Source organism: Cynocephalus volans, chromosome 10 (assembly GCF_027409185.1).
Source record: "Cynocephalus volans isolate mCynVol1 chromosome 10, mCynVol1.pri, whole genome shotgun sequence".
Taxonomy (NCBI): Eukaryota; Metazoa; Chordata; class Mammalia; order Dermoptera; family Cynocephalidae; genus Cynocephalus; species Cynocephalus volans.
Window position 1 is genome coordinate 88,225,834 of NC_084469.1, and position 22,058 is coordinate 88,247,891.

At 37.0% G+C, this 22,058-nt stretch overlaps 1 protein-coding gene across 1 annotated transcript in view; it reads left to right on the forward strand.

Moving 5' to 3' along the window:
- Nucleotides 1-22,058, forward strand: part of TDRD12 (tudor domain containing 12) — an 84,374-nt gene that overhangs the window by 30,440 nt on the left and 31,876 nt on the right. The window contains exons 9-11 of the mRNA XM_063109930.1: nt 15,677-15,774; nt 16,480-16,556; nt 19,378-19,458. Coding sequence (XP_062966000.1) covers nt 15,677-15,774; nt 16,480-16,556; nt 19,378-19,458 — 256 coding nt within the window. The remainder of the gene's footprint in view (nt 1-15,676; nt 15,775-16,479; nt 16,557-19,377; nt 19,459-22,058) is intronic.

Here is a 22,058-nt window from a genome sequence, read left to right on the forward strand (position 1 = left end):
CTTATGAAGGCAGAAATACCCGTCTTTTAATTCCATATTTTCAGGATATTGAATGGCTTGGAATTGTTGGACCAGAGTAAAATTCGTCAGCCTCTTTGATGCATGGCTTACGCTCTGTGGTAGTCCCTCCACCACTTCACTCATACTGGATTTATGTACACCTGTGCACGTAATATTTCATGTGCATCCAGGGTAAACTACAACTCAAATAAAGCTTTAGTCAACTAAAATATTCCCTGTGCTTAAAGTTATTTTTAATTACTTTGGTAATGTTGTTCGTTATGGTAAAATACATATAACCAAAAGTGTAAAAACCTGTCATCTCATTACCTAATTAAAATTTTGGAGTTTTTCTTTCCGAAGTTTTCCAGAGGGTGTTTATTAGGTTCTTAGTTTACAGAAGTCGGGTCCTACCAAACATACCTCTTTGTAGTGTTTTTTGCTTACTATATGGCTGAACTTCTTTCTAGGTCAGATATATCCAGTAGAACATGTTTTTAAGGACCTGGGCTCTGATGTGAGATTGTCAGAGTGTCAGTCCTGCTCCCTCCTGTGGGACATGGGGAGGCATCATTCCCATCCTGTTGGGACTGGTTAGGTGGACCATCCAGGTACGGAGTTTGCTTGGCATAGTGCTGTTCCGTGGCAGCCCCTCAGCACTTGCAGCCCCCGCACCAGATTCTGATATACTTCCTGTAGGGGTTCCCAGATGAATTACTTCTGAAAGTTGCCCCTGTTATTGATGAGAATGGACTTTATTTCCATTTATATTTCTTCTGTTTCCATCAAAGCAGGAAAAACACCAGGTATTTACATCATTATGTTTAATCGTTGCACAGCTTTCCATTGTGTGAATACATCATAATTATTTTAAGTAGCCCCATATTGTTGGGCAGTAATTGTTTTCTACTTTTCTTTATTACAGTCAGTGCTATGGTGAACAACAACAACAAAAGTGAATGTGAGGTGTGACTGGATTGTCATGTAAAAAACAAAAGTATTAGGTGTACTTATCCATGTAAAGATTTCCTTTTCCTTGTAATCATTGTGAGATTTTGACTATATTTCAGTTAACTTTTAGTATTTCTGTCTCTTTTTCTTTTTTTGGCAGCTGGCTGGTATGGGTACTTCTCTTTGAAGTTGCCATACATTTTTAAAAAATCAAAGTGTAATACTTTGCTAATACTTGGTTAAATAATCAAATATTACAGAAGGGCTATAATGAAAAGTAATTTTCTCTTGTGCAACCTCTTCTCACACCAGGCTGATCCCTAGAGGTAAAACCATTCCTTTCAGCCATTTATTTTAGTAGTTGTCTCCAAATTTAAAAATAATTATGTGTATTTTACTATTAGTAGTCTTATTAATTTTAGACATTGTCTTGACTTCTGTGACAGATTAACTCATACCCCTAATCCACATTCATTCTTTCATCACATATTTATGAAGCACTTACTATGTGTCAGGGAGTTCTAGGGATTCATCAGGGAAAGAAACAAAGATTCTGCTTTCATGGAGTGTACATCTATCTTTTCAATAAAATTTTTTATTCTAGAATAATCACAAAATTACAGAAAAGTGGGGAGCGTTATAAAGAACTCTTTTCCTAAACCATTTGAGAATGAGTTGCTGACCTTTTATCCATCATTCCCAAATACTTGAGTGTTTTTTCTAGAAACAAGGATATTCTCAAAAAATATCCACAATAGTCATCAAAATCAGAAAATTAACATTGCTACATTGTGATTTCCTACCCCCCAGATGCCACTCAAGTTTTGCCCATTGTCCCGATAATCCCCTTATAGGAAAGGGATGCAGTTGAGCGTCACTTGTTGCATTTAGTGGTCAAGCCCTCTTCAGTCTGAAACAGTTCTTGCGTCTTTCCCTGACTTTCATGACCTTGACAACTTTGAAGACTACAGACCAGTTATTTTGTAGAATGTCCCTTAGTTTTGGCTGATGATTTTCCTCATCTAGCTTATGCATTTATGGCAGGAATACTTCAGAAGGGTGGCTGTGTTTTCCTCATTCCATACTGTCAGGTGACACGATTTCACTTTGTCCCATTACTGATGAAATTTAGTTTGATCATTTGATTAAGGGGGTGTCTGTCAGGCTTCTCCACTGAAAATTACACTTTTGCCTTTTGTAAATATTTTGTAGACAGTGTGAGGCTATGTAAATATGTAATTTTTAAAATTTGCTCATTTATTTATATTAGTATGGATTCCTATCTGCGACTCTGAAGTCAACAGTTTTTCCAAGTTGCTCTGGATCCTTTTAATGGAGAATGGCATTTTCAAGCCAAGATCTGGGAATGACGTGTGTTCATTGCTACTGGGGTATTGTTGCTCCCAGGCACTTTTGGTGGACAGAGCTAGGGACTACGTATGTATGTCTGTGAGGGTGTGTGTGTATAATTATGTATACATACACTTACATTTATATGTATGTAATATCTATCTATGTATTGAAAACCAGGAGTTTATATATGTGTGTGTGTCCACCCACACAAACACATTTTCATCTATAACTATTTCTCTATCTCTCTATGAATATTTTTTAAATAGGTTAATACCAGTGCTTCCATGTGCAATTACTGCTGGATTTATTCTAGTTTTCTGCCCATCCAAATCTGTAACTCTAACTAAATAAATAGATATTCCATGTTCATAGATGGAAAGACTCAATATTGTCTTATGTCAGTTCTTCTCATCTCCCATTATCCTTAATATAGTTATTTATTGGGTCACCCCAAAAAGTAACTATTCTTGGTTTTATGCTTGCCAGTCTTTCATCACCATTACTATCCCTTCTTCTGCATCAACACACTCCCCACTACACTCAGGCTTTGACAACCCCTGCTGGGCAGTCACCCAGTTCTGGCTGTAATACTTCAACCCTGCCACCCATGGGTGCTTCCTCATTTCATTTAGACTCAGACACCATTCTCCTTACCACACTTGGATTATGTATCCCCACATTGTACCCCACTCCCACCCTCATCAGGGCACCCTCCACCTACTTGGCTCTAACACCTTGCTCCAGACTGCCCACCCCTTTTATCCCATGGATGTACAACTTACTCTGCTTGTGCTTTGATATCCTGCACCTGGTCACCGTGGATCCTTCCCCCTTGGTTATTCTGGATCTTTCGCCTCTCCATATAAGCTTTAGAATCACTTTGTCAATGTCTACAAAATAACTTGCTGGGATTTTGATTGGGATTGCATTAAATCTATAGATCAAGTTGGGAAGAACTGATATCATAACAGTATTTGAGTCTTTCTATCCATGAACGTGAAATATCTATATTTAATTAGTTCTTTATTTCTTTTATCAGAGTTTTGTAGTTTTCCTAATAAAGACCTTGTACATATTTTGTTACATTTATACCTAAGTATTTCATTTTGGGGGGTGCTGATGTAAATGGTATTGTGTTTTTAATATCAAATTCCACTTGTTCATTGCTGATGTATAGGAAAGCTATTGACTTTTATATATTAACCTTGTATACTATAATCTTGCTGTAATTGCTTATTAGTTCCAGGAGTGTATTTGTCAATTCTTTTGGATTTTCTATATGGATAATCATGTCATCTGCAGACAAAGGCAGTATTATTTCTTTCTTCCCAGTCTGTTGTACCTCTTAATTTCCTTTTATTGTTGTATTGCATTGGCTAGGACATCCAGTATGATAATGAAAAGCATTCGTGATAAGGCCGTCCTTGCCTTGTTCCTGATCTTAGCAGGAAAGCTTCTAGTTTCTCATCATTATGTATGATGTTAGCTATAGGATTTTTTGTAGATCTTATTTATCTGGTCCTCCTCTACTTAGTTTGCTGAGAGTTTTTATCAAGAACAGATGTTGAATTTTTGTCAAGTGCTTTTCTAAATCTATTGATATGATCATGTGATTTTTCTTTAGTCTGCTGAAGTGATGGATTACATTAATTCATTTTTGAATGTTGAACCAGTCTTCTATACCTGAGATAAATTCAACTTGGTCATGGTGTATAATTTTTTTTAAACATTGTTGGATTTGATTTGTCAATATTTTGTTGAAGATTTTTACATCTATGTTCATGAGAAATACTCATCTGTAGTCTTGTTGTAATGTCTTTGGTTTTGGTATTAGAGTGATGCTGGCCTCCTAGAATGAATTAGGAAGTATTCCCTCTGTTTGCTCTTCTGGAAGAGATTGTGGAGAATTGGTATAATTTCTCCTTTAAATGTTTGGAAGAATTTACCAGTGAACCCATCTGGGCCTGGTACTTTCTCTTTTGGAAGGTTATTAATTATTGATTCAATTTCTTTAGTAGATATAGGCCTATTCAGATTATCTAAATTCTTCTTGTGTGAGTTTTGGCAGATTGTGTCTTTTAAAGAATTGGTCATTTCATCTAGCCTATTAAATTTGTGGGCATAGGATTGTTCATAATATTCCTTTATTATCCTTTTAATGTCCATGTTTATGTAGTAATGTCCCATTTTTTATTTCTGATATTAGTAATAATTATCTCTCTAGTTAGCCTGGCTAGAGGCTTAGTAATTTTATTGACCTATACTATGGACTGAATTGTGTCTCCCCAAATTCATATGTTGAAGCCCCATTGTCATTGCTTTTGGAGATAGGGTCTTTCTGAGATAAGTAAGGTTAAATGATGTCATAAGGGCGAGGCCCTCATCTGAGAAGGCTGGTGCCCTTATAAGAATAGGAAGAGATACCAGAGGTCTCTCTGTCACGTTAAGACACAGCAAGAAAGTGGCCATCTGCAAGCCAGGGAGAGAGCCCTCACCAGGAACCAAACTGGCCAGCACCTTAATCTTGGACCTCCATCTTCCAGAATTGGGAGAAGATAAATTTCTGTTGTTTAAGCCACCCAGTCTGTGGTATTTTGTTATGCAGTCTGGTCAAATTTTTATATTTTCTTTTGCTTACATTGGATTTAGTTTGATCTTCTTTTTCTATTTTCCTAAGGTGGAAGCTTAGGTAATTGATCTTAGATCTTTTCTAATATGTACATTCACATTCAATGCTATAAATATCTCTCTGAGCACTGTTTTTGCTGTATCCCACAAATTTTTATATGTTGTATTTTCATTTTCATTTAGTTCAGAATATTCTTTTTTTTTTTTTTTTTTTTTTTTAAAGATGACCGGTAAGGGGATCTTAACCCTTGACTTGGTGCTGTCAGCACCATGCTCACCCAGTGAGCTAACCGGCCATCCCTATATGAGATCCGAACCCGGGTCCTTGGTGTTATCAGCACCACACTCTCCCGAGTGAGCCACGGGCTGGCCTGTAGTTCAGAATATTCTTAAAATTTCTCTTGAGATTTCTTTTTTGACCCATGTGTTATTTAGAAGTGTATTGTTTAATCTGCAAGTATTTGGGTATTTTCCAGCTATCTTTCTGTTATTGATGTCTAGTTTAATTCCATAGTGGTCTGAGAGCAATGTATGATTTTTATTCTTTTAAATTTGTTAAGGTGAGTTTCAGAGCCCAGAATATGGACTCTCTTGATGTATTACTCCCTGTGAGCTTGAGAAGAATGGCATTCTGCAGTTATTGTGTGAAGTAGTTTATAGATGTCAATTACATCTAGTTAACAGATGGTGTTATTGAGTTCAGCTGTGTCCTTACTGATTTTCTGCCTGCTGGATCTGTCCATTTTTGATAGAGGGATGTTTAAGTCTTCAGCTGTAATAGTGGATTCATTTATTTCTCCTTGCACTTCTATCAGTTTTTGCTTCACATATTTTGATACTCTGTTAGGCAAATTCGTATTAAATAAGAATTGTCTTCTTGGAGAATTGACTGCTTTAGCGTTATGTAATGCCCTTCTTTATTTCTGAGAACTTTCCTTACTCTGAAGTCTATTTTGTTTGAAATTAATATGGCTACTTTCACTTTCTCTTGATTAGTGTTAGCATTGTATCTTTCTCCATCTCTTTACTTTTAATCTATACATAGGTACTTCAAAAAGTTCGTGGAAAAATGGAATTGAAAGATACTGTGAATCTTTCCATGAACTTTTTGAAGTACTCAGTTGTGTCTTTGTATATAAAGTGGGTTTCTTGTAGAAACCATATAGTTGGGTCTTATTTTTGATCAACTGTGACAATCTCAGTCTTTTAACTGGTGTATTTAGACCATTAATTTTTAAAGTGATTATTGATATAGTTGGATTCATATCTACCATGTTTGTTACTGTTTTTGATTTGTTGCCCTTGTTCTTTGTCCTTATTTTGTCTCCACTCTTCTATTGCCATTTGTGGTTTTAATTGAGCATTTTATAGCATACCATTTTTCTCCTTTCTTAGCGTATCAGTTATTATTATTTCTTCACTTTTTTTTAGTGGTTACAGTATGCATTTACAACTAATCCAAATCTACTTTAAATAACACTGTTCTACTTCATGGGTACCATGAGTATCTTATAATAACAACATAATTCTTATTTCTCCTTCCTATCTCTGTATCGTTGCTGTCATTCATTTCACTTATTATATTTGAGCATACATAAGCATATAAATATGTATACATAAGCATACACAATTGAATACAATGTTGCTGTTATTTTTAACAAACTGTTATCTGTTAAATCAATTAAGAAAAAGAAAAATTTTAATTTTACCTTCACTTATTCATTCACTAATGCTCTTCCTTCATGTAGATCTGAGTTTCTGACCTTTATTAAAGGCATACCTCAGTTTATTGCACTTTGCTTTATCATACTTCACTGATACTGTATTTTTTACAAATGTAAGGTTTGTGGCAACTGAATTGGATGAGTCTATCAGCACCGTTTATCCAACATCATATGCTCACTTCATGTCTCTCTGTCACATTTTGGTAATTCTCATAATATTTCAAACTTTTTTATTATTATAATATCAGTTATGAAGATCTGTTATTAGTGATCTTTGATGTTACTATTTTAATTGTTTTGGGGCACCACAAAATACACTCATGTGTAAGACGGCAAACTCAATCGATAAATATCATATGTAGTCTGACTGCTCCACCAACTGGCCCATTCCTCCATCTTTCTCCCTCTTCTTGGACCTCCCTATTCCCTGGGACACAGCAGTATTGAATAGGCCAACTAATAATCCTGCACTGGCCTTTAAGCATTCGAGTGAAAGGAAGAGTTGCACGTCTTGCACTTTAAATCAAAAGCTATAAATGATTATGCTTAGTGAGGAAGGCATGTCAAAAGCCAGGATAGGCTGAAAGCTCAACCTCTTGTACCAAACAGTTAGCCAAGTTGTCAATGTAAAGGAAAAGTTCTTAAAGGAAATTAAAAGTGCTAATCCAGTAAACATACTAATGATAAGAAAATGAAAGCCTTATTGCTGATATGAAGAAAAGTTTAGTGGTCTGAATGGAAGGTAAAACCAGCCACAACATTCTCTTAAGCCAAAGCCTAATCCAGAGCAAGGCCCTAACTCTTTTCAATTCTGTGAAAGGCTAAGAGAGGTGAGGAAGCTGCAGAAGAAAAGTTTGAAGCTAGCAGAGGTTGGTCCATGAGATTTAAGGAAAGAAGCCATCTCTGATACAGATGTACGAGGAGATTAATGTTGTGTTCATGCCTGCTGACACAACATCCGTTCTGCAGCCCTGGGGTAATTTCAACTTTCAAGTCTTATTGAGAAATACATTTCGTAAGGCTATAGCTGCCATAGATAGTGATTCCTCTGAGGGATCTAAGAAAGTAGATTGAAAACCTTCTGTATAGGATTCGCCATTCTAGATGCCATAAAGAATATTCATGATTCATGGGAGGAGGTCAAAATATCAACATTAACAGGAGTTTGGAAGAAGTTGATTCCAATCCTCATGGATGACTTTGAGGGTTCAAGATTTCAGTGGAGGAACTGCAGATGTGGTGGAAAAAGCAAGAGAACTAGAATTAGAAGTGGAGCCTGAAGATATGACTGAATTGCTGCAATCTCACAGTAAAACTTGAATGATTGAGGAATTGCTTCTTACGGATGGCAAAGAAAGCTATTTCTTGAGATCAATCTACTGGTGAGAACACTGTGAACACTGCTGAAATGACAACAGAGGATTTACAGTATTACATAAACTGAGTTAATAAAGCAGTGGCAGGGTTTGAGAGGACTGACTCCAATTTTGAAAGAAGTTCTACTGTGGGTGAAATGCTATCAAACAGCATCCCCTACTACAGAGAAATCTTTGGTGAAAGGAAGAGTCAATAGATGTGGCAAACTTATTTTAGGAAATTGCCACAGCCACCCCAGCCTTCAGCAGTCACCACCCTGATCAGTCAGCAGCTGTCAATATCAAGGCAAGACTCTCCACCAGCAAAAAGATTGACTCACTGAAAGTTCAGATGATTGTTAGCATTTTTTTGCAATAAAGTATTTTTTAATTAAGGTATGTAAATTGTTTAATAATGCTATTGCCTATTTAATAGACTACAGAAGAGGATAAACATAACTTTTATATTCTCTGGGAAACCAAAAAATTTATGACTCACTTTATTGTGACATTTGCTTTATTGTGGTGGTCTAGGACCAAACCCACAATATCTCAAAGGTGTACCGGTATCTACCTTCTCTCTGAAGAACTTCTTTTAACATTTCTTGCAAGGCATATCTACTGGCAACAAATTCCCTTAATGTTTGTTTTTCTGAGAAAGTCTTTATTTCTCCTTCACTTTAGAAGGATAATTTCTCATGATACAGAGTTCCATGTTGGTCATTTCTTTCTCTCAACACAGAATATTTCATTCTGCTCTCTTCTTGGTTACGTGGTCTCTCTCTTTTTTTTTTTAAACGAGAGAAGTTTAATTCTTCAGCATGTCATAAAAGTGCAGGCCGGTCTTTATGGGTCCAGGCTCTTTCTGTCTTGTTGGTACTGCCATTCTTAAGGTGATTGATCACTGTGTCTCCATTGAAGCTAGTTGGAAAGGGGAAAGGAGAAAGGAAGGCACAGCTCAGCACTTGCACGTAATGCTTCTGCTCCCATTTCTTTGACCAGAACTTCTTCACGCAGCCATGCTTACTCAGGGAGGGAGGTCTGGGAGATGGTGTCCTTCTTCTGGATTGTTAGGTGCCCAACTAAAAATCAGAGGTTCTGTCACCGCAGAGCAGGAGTTGGAAGACTACAGCCTGTGGGCCAAATCTGGCCTGCCTCCTGTTTTTATACAACCTGTAAGCAAAAACTGATTTTCCATGTTTAGATGGTTGTAAACCCCGCCCCCCCAAAAAACCCCAAAAGGCAATATTTTGTGACACATTAAAATTATATGAAATGTAAATTTTAGTATCCATAAAAATGTCTTATTGAACATAGCTATGCTCTTTTTTTTTTTTTTTCTTTTGTGACTGGTAAGGGGATCGCAACCCTTGGCTTGGTGTCGCCCGCACCGCACTCAGCCAGTGAGCACACCGGCCATCCCTATACAGGATCCGAACCTGCGGCGGGAGGCTGCACTCCCAGCGCCGCACTCTCCTGAGTGAGCCACCAGGTCGGCCCCATAGCCATGCTCTTTTGCTTACATATTGTCTATGGCTGCTTTTGTGCTACAGTAGCAGAGTTGAGTAGTTGCAATGGAGACCCCAAAAAGCCCCAAATATTTTACTAGCTGGCCCTTTCTAGAAGTAGTTTGCTGACCCCTGCTCTAGAGGAAGGACTGAGTGATACTGCAGGACGATTAACAGACTCTGCAGCTCTCCACCATGGAGATCAAGAATTTGTGTGTCCCTTTGAGATTCAGCTCTCTTCTATAGAGATTTAAAAAATAAGAAATCACCTTTTTATATTTACCTTCACATTTATTCTTTCTGGTGCTCTTCATTCCTTTACATGTATCTGAATTTCCATGTGGTATATAATTTTTCTTCTGCCTGAAATATTTTTTTTAACACATCTCATGTTGCAAATCTGCTGGTGATGAATTCTTTCAGCTTTTTTGTCTGAAAAAGATTTTAATTTTCCCTTGGTTTTGAAATATGTTTTCTCTGTATATAGAGTTCTATGTATCTACATAGCTGTCTAGGTTGAGAGCTTTGTTCTTGAGAAGTTGCTGTAATTTTTTATTTCTCTGCATGTTACACATCCTTTTTTCCTCTGGATTCTTGTAAGATTTTCTCTTTATCATTGATATTAAGAAGTTTGATTATGATATGTTTTGGTGTAGTTTCTTCATGTTTTTGTGCTTGGGTACCCTGAGCTTCTTGGATCATCAAATATTGAAAATTTTTTACTATTATTTCTTCAAAAATTTTTGGATTTTTCCTCTCTTCTTTGGGGCCCCAGTTATTTATTTATTTGTGTATATTATATACATTAAACAATATATAAAATATAGTTATATAAAATGTGCCACTTGAAAGGGACCCATAGCTCATTGATGCTTTGTTCTTTTTTTCCCCCAGTTTTTCTTTTTTTCATTTTGGATAGTTTACATTGCTATATCTTCAGGTTCATCTATCTATTCTTCTGTAAATCTTACCTAGTGTTTTTTGTCTTTTTTTTTTTACTATCAGTTTTTTCAATTCTAGAAGTTCCATTTGGGTTTTTTTAATGACCTTTTTTGTTTCTCTTTGACATACTTAATGCTTCTCTCTTATTGAACATATGGACTACAATTATACAACTGTTTTGATGGCCTTGTCTACTATTACTGTTGTCTGTGTCGTCTCTGGGTATGTTTCTGTGGCTTTGTCTCCTCAGTTGTATTTTCCTGCTTCTTTGCATGCTGATAACTTTTGCATGCTGGCCACACATTATGATTACCTCGTGTGCTGGATATTTTTGTATTCCCATAAATATTCTCAAGCTTTGTTCTCATTTTTCTTGTCTATTGAAGAAATATCCTCTTAGTACTCTACCCATGCCCTGTGAATTTTGATGTTTTTTAATCCTTCTGGTAGGAACACCCTACCACTGTGTAGGTTCTTGAGATTGTTTCCTCTGCTTATTTTGGGGTCTTCTTTCCACAGCCTCAGGTGGTCTGCTCACCTGCATGTGCTAAGCAGTGCTCAGCGAGAGACTCCTGTACTCACTGTCTTTGCCACTCTTTCCTCTAATACTCCAGCCATGTGGCCCTTGTGGGCTCCCATGTCTGTGTGCTCGATTCAGAGAGACTGCCATACCCCTTCTGTGTACCCCTCACCCCCCTAATGTTGGAAGCTCTCACCAGGCAGTGATCTGGAGAAATCATGGTACTCATCTCGTTTTTTCCCCATCTCTTAGGTACCACTGTCCTACACTGCCTGGGAGACAATATCTGAAAACCATTGTTTCATGTGTTTTGTCTGGTTTTATGCTTTTTCAGTTCAGAAGAGTAAATTCAGTCCCTGTGAATTCATCTTGGCTAGAAGCAGAAGTGTGTGGTATCATATCTCTAAACTTGCCCTCTTTTCTTGGTAAGTCCTTCTTCTGGCAGGTGTACATCCTTACAGACACATGATGTGAACCTAACAATTGTGACATGCCTAGTAGTCAGCGTGAGAAGCAGTGTGGCAGCAGTGTCCAGATGCTTTCTTCAGCAAGCCAGCTCTTTGAAACACAACCCACAGTGCTTCTGCTTGATTTCCCCCCATCTTTATTTTATTCATTTCTCCAAAAGTTATGGGTGACTTGGGTTCAATTCTCAAAATTTTCTTAACTTCACACTACTGCTAACTACCTGTGATATTATCTGATCATCCTGCAACAGAATGCTCCCTCTTCTCATCTATCCCTGCTTACTGCTGGGGTTCCTCTTTAGTGCTCTCTCCAGTTGGGTCCTGTTTGCTGGATCCCCAGATGTCACCTTCCTTCGTTTACCTTATTTGGATAGAGTACATCCTCAAGTGACTTCCTAAGGAAAGGAGGCTATGTGGGAGGTAAATTTTCTAATTTTCGGGCTGAGCCCGTGGCGCACTCGGGAGAGTGCGGCGCTGGGAGCGCAGCGACGCTCCTGCCGCGGGTTCGGATCTTATATAGGAATGGCCGGTGCACTCACTGGCTGAGTGCCGGTCACGAAAAAGACAAAAAAAAAAAAAAAATTTTTTTTTCTAATTTTCAATGCCTGAAAATGTCTCTAGAGTGTTCTGTGCTGTTATATATACTCTCAGTGCACTGTCAGGGATTGACTTCCTGACTGAAAATTGTTTTCCTGATTATTTATGATGTCACCCATGTTTTCATGTGCCTATTGGCTGTCTATTTTGTTTTATGAAGTTGATCTTTTTCTATTTTATAAAAAATTGGGTTTTCTTATCATTACAAGCTTTGAGAGTTTAAAAAGTATTCTGGATATAATTCATTTGTCAGATATATGTGTTATGAATAAATTTTCTCCCAATCTGTGGCTTGTCCTTTCATTTTCTTAATGAAAGAGCAGAAGTTTTATATTTTGATGAAGTCCAACTTATCAATTTTTTTTTTTTATGATTTTTGTGTCCTATCTAAGAAATCTTTGCTTTCTCTGGGTTTTCTACTATTGGCGGTTATATTCAGTTCTATGATCCATTTCAAGTTAGTGATGACAGGTGAGGGTCAAGGCTTCCCCCCCACCACCCCCATGTAGGTATCCAGTTGTTCTAGTGTATATTATTTTGTATTTGTGGAGATATATCTTTAAGATAGAGTCCTAGAGGAAGGATTTCTGAGTCAAAGAATGATTATGTTGTATATTGCCAGGTTCTGTAGGTGCCATATTATCCTGGAGTCCTATTAGGAATGTAGGAGACTGTGCCTGTTTCCTCACAGCCTCACCAGCAGAGAATTTGAAGGTTTTGGATTTTTTTTCAGTGTACAGTGAGAAATAGTATCTTAGAGTAGTTTCTATTTGCATTTCTCTTATTATGAGTGCCACCTATGATTTTTTTTAACAAGTCACATACATTTATTCTGTCTAAATATGTATTTGGACTTATTTTTATCATCTCGTTCTGTGTTTTCAATTGACCATGATTTTTCTTTTTTTTCCCTCTGTTCTTTCCTGCATGCTCTTGGATTGACTGTTCTTTTCCCCCTTTTCTGCATTTGTTCTTTTATATATTGTATTTCATTTCTCCTAGCCTTAGATTTTTTTAATATACTTATGGGTTTTGTTTTTTTTTTTCTTTTTCCTTTTATTCTTTGTGGCTGGCTGGTATGAGGATCAGAACCCTTGACCTTGTATATACTTATACTTTCTAACAAAATTTTAAGGTAATTGTCTATTCTTTTCATGTCAAAAACCTTATCTTTCCTTTTCTAAACTTTGCCTTCCATTTCTGTTCTATTTTCTAGAATTTTAGTTTTAACTTTTTGTATGTATATTTTTTGCATTCAATTTTTCTTTAAGTTCTTTGGGACTGAAGTGCTTGTGTTTGAATCCAGATCTGCTTTTTATTAGCTGCATAAACATAGGTAAGTTCTTTTACCTCTCTGTGCCTCATTTCCTCATCTGAAAAAGGGGGAAATTATCATGCCATATAGGAGCCATAAAGAATTTAATAAAATAATTCCATGGTACCTATAACATAGGATTGAATTAGTTTATTCATATAAAGCATTTTAGAATCATTTCTGATATATAATAAACACTAAGTAAGTGTTGGTTATGCTCATATTACTAATATTCTTATCACACTGCTGGTTTATTTTTCTTCTTCCTTGAGTACATACTTCAGTAGTTCTTTTAGTAGGGGGGTCCTGGGTAGTGTGTGTTTAGGGTAATAGTTAAGCTCTATATATTTTAGGTTCTTAGTTATTTTCCTTCAACACTGATGATAGTACTTAAGGTTTAATGCTTTTTGGTGGTGGTGGTGGCGGCTGGCCAGTAACAGGGATCAAACTGTGGACCTTGGTGTTATTAACACCATGCTCTAACCAGAGCTAACCAGCCAGCCCTGAAGCTAGTACTTAACGTTCTTCTGACAAATCTGTTGGTCTTTCTTTGTAAGTAATCGGTACATTCTGTAAATTGACTTTTTAGATTTTCTCTTTATCCTTGATATTCTGCAGTTTCTTTACAATGTGTCTAGAAGTGGATGGTTCAAAGTAAATTCTATTGATACTTGGAATTTTTTAATTACAGAATTCATGTCTAACTTGAATTTCTAAAAAGTATTAGATATTAACATTTTTAAAGATTATTTTTCTCCCTCTTCTCCTTCTGAATCTTTAGACATAGCTTAGTCTTTCTCTTCTGTCATCCATTTCTCTTAGCTTCTTTTCACATTTCCTTTTTATTTCTCTGAACTGATTTCTGAGAGATTTTCTTAATTTTATTTGTAAATTTACCATTTTTCTCTTTGCTTCTAGCCTAATATTTACTCCATCTTTGAGTTTTCAATTTGATGACTATTTGTTATTGCTGAGAGTTCTAGTTGGTTCTTTTTAATGTTTTGTTAACATTTAGAATGAACACTTTTCTAGAATTGCCTGTGTAGCTCCATGGGCTGGCCAGTTAGCTCACTGGGAGAGCGTGGGGGTGCTGGTGACACCAGGTCAAGAATTTGGATCCCTGTACTGGCCAGCTGCCAAAAAAGAAAAAAAGGAAAAGAAAAAAAACATGTTGCCTCTGTAGCTCCCTAATAAATGACTGCTGGGTTGAATTTCTTTTGTTTTTCTTTTCTTTGAAGTCACACCTCAGGTTTTACCCAACTGTAATTACCCAGCTTGATTATCTATATCATTCACTAAACAACTTTTGTCACTTCCTAAAGGTCAGGTTTAGGCTGAGATGATAAAGATATTTGAAAGAGTCTGCTTTAAAATTTTGGTACCTCCTGGGTTATTAAATTTCAGTCTGTTTTCTAACACACTCTATAACTACCATGCAACTAAGGAATGAGATGCTTGATCGTGATCCTGAACCATGGCTGAAACTGAGTTATAATTGGGATCCCAGTTACTATTTCTGTATAATAAATCTCCCCAAACTTCGTAGTGTGAAACAGCATCCATTTGATAATGCTCATGGATTCTGTGGCCAGGAATTCAGACTGGGCACAGCAGGAAGGTTTCTCTGTTCCACACTGTCTGGGGCCTCAGCTGGGAAGGCTTGAAAGCTGGTGGTAACTAAACAGTTGGATTCATTTGAAGATTTATTCAGTTACATTTCTGGCAGTTGATGCTGGGTTTGATTGGGACCTCAGCTGGGGCTGTCATCTGAAATGCCTTATAGTAGCGTTTCTGTATCATTGCTTGGGCTTCTCACAATGTAGTGGCTGGGTTCCAAAAGTGTGCATCCAAGAGAGCAAGTCATAAATACACGGCATTGTCGTGATCCAGCTTTAGATGTCACATAGCATCACTTTCATGTTGTTTACGAGCCCACCCAGGTTAATGGGAAAGCAATATAGATTCCATTTTTCAGTGGGAGTCAAAGTCACATCGTAGGAAGAGAATTTGTGTTGGGAGACATTGTATGGCCCTCTTTGGAAAATATAGTCTGCCAAGTTGGGAAAATAAATTATTTCATTCTTAGTAAGCTGGTACGGGAATTTTTTAAATGTTTTTTTCTTAACAGTAAGGGTTGAAACAAGATTTTAAAATTTAATCCTTCAAGTAAGATTTAATACAAAACCTTATTCCATAATAACTTCATGTATTAAGATTTTATAATGCTATTTTTTTATATTCCTTTTTTTGTCCTATTTTCTATCTATTAATAACACTTTTCAAGGTAGCTTTTTTATCACTATTTTTATTTTGCAGATAAAGCTGTAAAATGTAATATGGACTCATCAAGAGATTCCCCTAAAAAAAAATCTGAAAACAAACAGCAACACATCTCTTTAAAAGATGTAAATAAGGTTGTATTTTTTAAATGTTCATTAAAGTTCATATGATGTTAATTTTAGAATATTCTCTTTTGAAATCTGTTAGAAACCAAAAATATGTTTTTTATTTTAAAAAGTCCTTGGCTATGATAATTTTATTCATGAAAAAATATAGTTTTCATGTTTGCTTATTTCAAAAGAACAAGGTAACTCCAGGGCAGGCTGGTTAGCTCACTTGGTTAGAGTGCAGTGCTGATCACACCAGGGTCAAGGGTTCAGATCCAGCTGCCAGAACAACAACAACAAAAGAACAAGATAACTCCAGTTCCCCTATTCCCAGGCTCTTGTTATTGGCCTGGTGGCCTCTGTACAAAATTGGGTGCTGATCTCATTTTAACAAGGGTGTGAAAATCTGGGATTCTGGGATACTCTGATAGTTACGTTCAAGTCTAACCTGCCCTCCAGTCCCTTTGACAAGACAGGTGAAAGTAATTGTAGGACATTTTAAATACTGATTATCCGAAATGCCAGGTGCCTGCTTTTTGGACATTTCAATCTAGTGGTGATAGCAATAGCATAAACACCCAATTTTTCAGTTCTTTGTCTCTCCATATCTATGTGTGCATGAAAATTATCCAGGGTGGTTGTTTATGAGAAAATTCCCATGGAAGTTTAGTTCCAAAGGATTGTATATCTTGCTAGCATACCTATTCTTTCTGAAAACACTTTTTTTTACAGTCTGTTGAATCTTCAGCATACTGGCCAACAGAAAGAGGCATAACCATATATGCTGGTCCAGATACACTAGCAGCAAGGTATGATTTGGAAATTCAGTGTAATTGATTAGAGCCTTAAGTGTAATATTGTCTTCTACAATGTTCTACACAATTGATGTTGGGAAAGTATTCCATTTCCTAAAAGGGTGTCCCAGGTGGGAAATTTTGACTAAAAGTACATTAATTTAAAATAAAAATGTTGTGGTAACTAGTTAACAGCACAATGGATTGAAAACTGGTAGTGGCTTTAGAGTCTCCTTTTAACCTTGTTGGACAAGGTGGTTTCTGTAGGGCAGGTCCAATGAAGGTTGGCACGGAGTGTGAAGGATGGGTAAACATGGGCCAGATAGTAGTACACGTTGCTTGGTCAAGAGATGATAGAAAGCAAAAATAATAATAATAATAATAATAATATGGTTTGTTATCTTCTTAAAAGTGAGTATCAAAGGCTTTGACTGTATGTCCTCAGAAGATTCACATCAGTGACATTAATGAAATCACAGAAAGGATGTCATATTATGTATAACCACCACTTTATGTATAGTGTAAGAACTCAAAGTAGTATACTTCTGTTTTCCCCTCCTGCACTTTATGCTGTGTGTCATATGTTTTATTTATGCATATATGATAAACATTAGAATCTATTATCACTTTTATTTAAACAGTCAATTATCTTTTAGAGAGATTTAACTAATAAGAAAAATATCTCAAGTATTTACCAATGTAGTTACATTGGTGCTCTTCACTTTTTGTGTAGATCCAGGTTTCCGTCTGATATTTCCTTCTACCTAAAAGACTTCCTTTAATATTTTTTGTATTGTGGGTCTGCAGGTGATGAACACTTTCAGCTTTTGTAAAAATTATTTATTTGAGGAATTATTTTAGCTTGATTTTTGAAAATATTTTTGTTAGGTATAGAATTCTAGATGAACAGTATATGTATTTTAAGAATGTTGCTCCACTATCTTCGTTTGCATTGTTCTCAATACAATATCTACTGTCTTCTTTTTCTCTTTTCCTATTTGCAACCTGTCTTTTCCTCTGACTGTTATTACTGGTTTTAGCAATTTAGTTATTGTATGCCTTGGTGTAGTTTCTCTCATATTTCTTATGCTTTTTAAGGTTCTTGTTTATAGCTTTCTGTCCTTCATTAAATTTGGAAAGTATTCAGCAATAATTTCTACAAATTTTTTTTTCTGCACCAGTCTCTTTTTTCTCTCCTTTTGAGTCTCTGATGAAACAAATGTCAGACATTTTGATATTGTCCAAATGGTCCTGAGGCTCTGTTCAGTTTTTCGATCTTTTTTCCTTACTGTTCTTCAGATTAATAATTCTACTGATCTGTCTTAAAGTTGATTGACTCTTCTGTCATCTCCATTTTGCTATTGAGCTCATCCAGTAAATATTTTATTTGGTGTATTATATTTTTAATTTCTAAAATTTTTATTTTTATTTTTATAGTTTATATTTCTTTGCCGAGAACTTTTATTTTTCCTTTTAAGGGTGCTCACCTTTTCTTTTCTCATGGAGCACGGTAATAGCTGCGTTAACGTATTTGGTCATTCCCTCTTCTGAGCCATCTTGGAGTTGGCACCTATTGTCTGTCTTTCCCCTTGACAATGGATCTGGTTTTCCTGGTTCTTGGTGTGTTGAGTAGCTTTGGGTTGTATTCTGGATATTTTGAACATTATGTAGTGAGACTCTGGTTTCTGTTAAAATCCTGTAGAGAATGTTGGGGTTTTTTGTTGTGTTTGTTTTTCTTAGCAGGAGGTTGACAAGTTCATTAGGTTCAGACCTCAAATTCTGTCTCATTTTCTGTGGGTGGTGGTTGCAATGTTAGCTCAGTTTCCAAGCCTTTGGTAAGCTGCTTTGGGTCTGTCTGTTCTGCATGTGCTCAACATAGGGTGAGACTGGGACTTGTGTTGGGTCTTGAATAAAAATAGGGGATCCTCCCACCCAGCTCTCTTTTTATTTTCAGGATTTCCCTTACATTCATCAGTTTTTAGGTGCTCCTTCTCACTGTTCCTCTAGCCAGATAGACAGTTTAGTTTAGAGCAATTGTCATGCCGTTCTGTAGAACTGGGCCACTTTGGTAGCAAAACAGCAATAGAAAATAAGGGAGAAAAAAAAGATGGGAGATTTTCCCCACACAGTCTTTGGACCACAGGGTCCCCATTTCCCAGTTCCTCTGGCTGCAGGGACAGGTTTTAGGTGACCGCACCACATGTGGCTCCAAGATCAACCTGGCCTTGGGGCAGGGCCAGGAGAGTAAAAGAGGAAAAAAGAAAAACTGTGGGGATTCCTCACACTCTCTGGCCCCTCTTCCCAGTTCTCTGGCTTGAAAGTGGCCTTTTCTCTCAGAGTTTTGCTACACAATTCCAGGTCACAGGCCACCTCAGGTCAACACCAAGAGATAGAGGAAGAAAAAAACCCAAGAGACTCTCCATGATTCTTCCTATTTTTCAAGTTTTTACTTCTCTCCCCTATTGTTTTGTACCTTATCCAGAGTTTCTAGTTGTAATCAGCAGGAGAGAGAGGCTGTGGTGGGCTTATTCAGTCTTGGCCAGCGCCAGAAGTGTCAAAATGTTTTTTTTCCTTCAAAATGTTTTTTATACCTGGTTGATCCTGCTGGGGAGGAAAAAAAAGGTTTTTATACTTATAGGGCTAATCTTCAGTTCTCACAAAAATTTACTTATGTAGGTAAAGTAATTCCTAAGTGGTACTTCTTAAATTTTCTTCCAGAAAATAAAGATATTTTTAGGATTGGGCTAAATGGGCTTATAGATTTTAATAATCTATAAATCTAAATTTAATCTATAAATGGGCTTATAGATTTTAATAAGTGTTTTTTGATATCTAGTGCTTTAAGTCAGAAGCCACCTGAGAAACCACTTGGACTGGCTGAGAAGAAAGAATATGATAAGAAGAATGGCTGTGTGAAGTAAGAATTTTTTTCTTGGCCTGAATTGTTTATTGAAATAATTGTAGTGAAATTATAGGCAGTAGGAATTTACATATTTTATTTTTAATTTCAAACTTGTGTTCCCATAAAAAAATTACATAAAGTCTCCTTTAGGCTTCGTGGTTAGTTTTTTCTTTTCCATTCACTGGGGTACATTTTTCTGTTTCAGTGCAAGTAGTCATTTTCTACCTGCTTTTCTGATTCTTTTGGTGAAATGAACAATTTTATAAAATGAATTAAATATAGTTGATCTTTGGGGGCTATTAATTTTCTATGGGTTGGAGTTTGCTTTCTTGCTGGTTTTCTGATGTTATGTAGATTTACCACCTGCTGGGGAAACTATTAACAACATAGTAATAACTTCATTTTATACTTGTTTAATCCACAGAATATTTTCATACCAATTTTTATGATTTTTTTTTAACCATACCAGCCTGAACAATTTTATATTCCACGTAACTATGGCTGCTCTGGAGCTACCAGAATAACAAAGAGTTTAAGACAGTTCAGAGGTGGGTAGGTTGTGCTGTATCTACTAATTGGCCTGAGGGTTGGAGGAACCCCATATGGGCTGCCCGACTTCCCAGAGGCCACACTGATGCCAAGCAGCAGCTCCTCACAGTGTTCCAGGGCTGAGGACTTTGAAGGCTGCTTGGAACCCACAGATCTAGGAATGGCTATGTAGGTACCTAATCGACACTGTCCTCTCAGGGCATACCTCCACCCTAACACCTGAAGGTTTTGCTGTTACAAGTGGTTAATTTCTTTGGGAAAAAAAGACTTTGCATTATCCATGCAGCTCCTTTCTTTCTTTTATTATTTTAAATTATAACCTGATAAATTAGCTCTGAAATATCCTATTCCCTTTTGTTTTTGTGTTAGAAAGTTCTGTCTCATCTCTTGAGCTGCGAAATGCCCTTTACTCAGAACCCACTGATTAAACTACATCAGTTATTCTTTTGATCTGCCGTGCGTTCCAGGGACCCTTGAAGTGGTTCAAGATGAAAGACCAAAGATGAAAGAAGGCAGTGGGTTTCCTAGAAACAGAGGGATGACCTGGTGATCATGCAGTCCTTCTTGACCGTAGCAAATGGTCCTAGATTGGTTACTTTGCTGAAATGAGTGAACACCACCCACAGGCTGTGAGCAGATAAGTGCTGTTGAGCCAGGCAGCAGTAGAGTACTAGAGCTGTGCGTGTCGAGCCAGGCAGTAATATAGAGCCATGCGTGTTGATTACTTTTCTGTTCCTGGTTTACCTAAAGTTAATAATTACCTTCAGTTGTTTTTTTTGTTTCTTTAGTTTTCTGTATATTTTTAGTGACTCATTTCCAGAATTCTCCTCTGTTGTCTAAACTTGCTTTCAATGTTTTTATCTTGGAGGCCTCTTCAGAGCCTTCCCCCCTGCTTTTGTCTGTGCCTGATGCATCCTGTGTTCATCGTCACCAATATCCTAAGAGTCTCTGCATCTTTCTTGAATTGAGTCCCCTCTTTTCTGGATCTTCCATCTTCCTCTTACCTGTTTTACTCCCTTGTTTTGGTGAGGAACATCCTTCAGTAGCTTCCTTCCGTAGCTTCCTGAGAAGGAGAACATGAAAGACAACATTTTTTGAGACTTTGCGTAAATGTTCTTAGACTATCTTCACACTTGATCGATAGTTTGGGTATAGATTTTGAAGGCGTTTCTACTTTATCTTCTAGTTTCTAGTGTTATTGTTGAGAAGTCTACTCCATTCTGATTCCTTATTCTTTATATACGACTCTTTTTCTTCTTTGTCTCTCTCTCTGGAAACTTATAGGACCTTCCCTTTTTTCCCAGTGTCTGGAAGTTTCATGATAATATGCTTTGGTAAGGTTCTATTATTATGCTTTGGCAGCCCCTTTTATTTTTTTATTTTTATTTTATTTTTATTTATTTATTTAATATTAATTTTTATTGAATCATAATTGATTATACATATTTTTAGGGTTAAACGTTGGCATATGTTGATCAAATCAATATCACTAGCATATATATTGATACAAATCGTATTTATTCTTTATGCCCCCTTGTCCAATCTCTCCCTCCCCTCTCCCCACTCTAATTACCCTAGATTTCTTCTCTCCTTCTGAAAGAATAATGGTTACTCTGTTGATTTGTTGCCTAGATGCTCTGTCCAATGCTGAGAGGTATGTTCAGTCCCCCAGTATTATCGTAGAGCAGATGCTTCTTCTGTCCCTCTGAAATGGGATTTGTGGAGAGAGACATCCTCTTCTTTGGTCTCTGCTGGTCACTCTCCCTTTGTCAGTGCACTCCAGTGGCTGGCAGACCATCTGCATGGTGGTTGTGGCATCTAGCTGCTTTCGCGGCAGCTGTGGTTATTGTGGTGGCTGTAGTGGGTCACCCACATGGAGGTGATGTTTTTGGCGTGCTCCTTATCTAGTTGCAGGTGGCGGCAGCGGTCTGCCTGGTCGTGGGAGGGGGTCTGGTCCCCAGGCGGACCCTTTTAATCTGTAACTTCATGTCCCTCTTAACTTTTTCATTGATCTCTTCTGCCCCATGTTTTCTGTCTTCTTTCCTGTTACTCATATGTTGGACCTC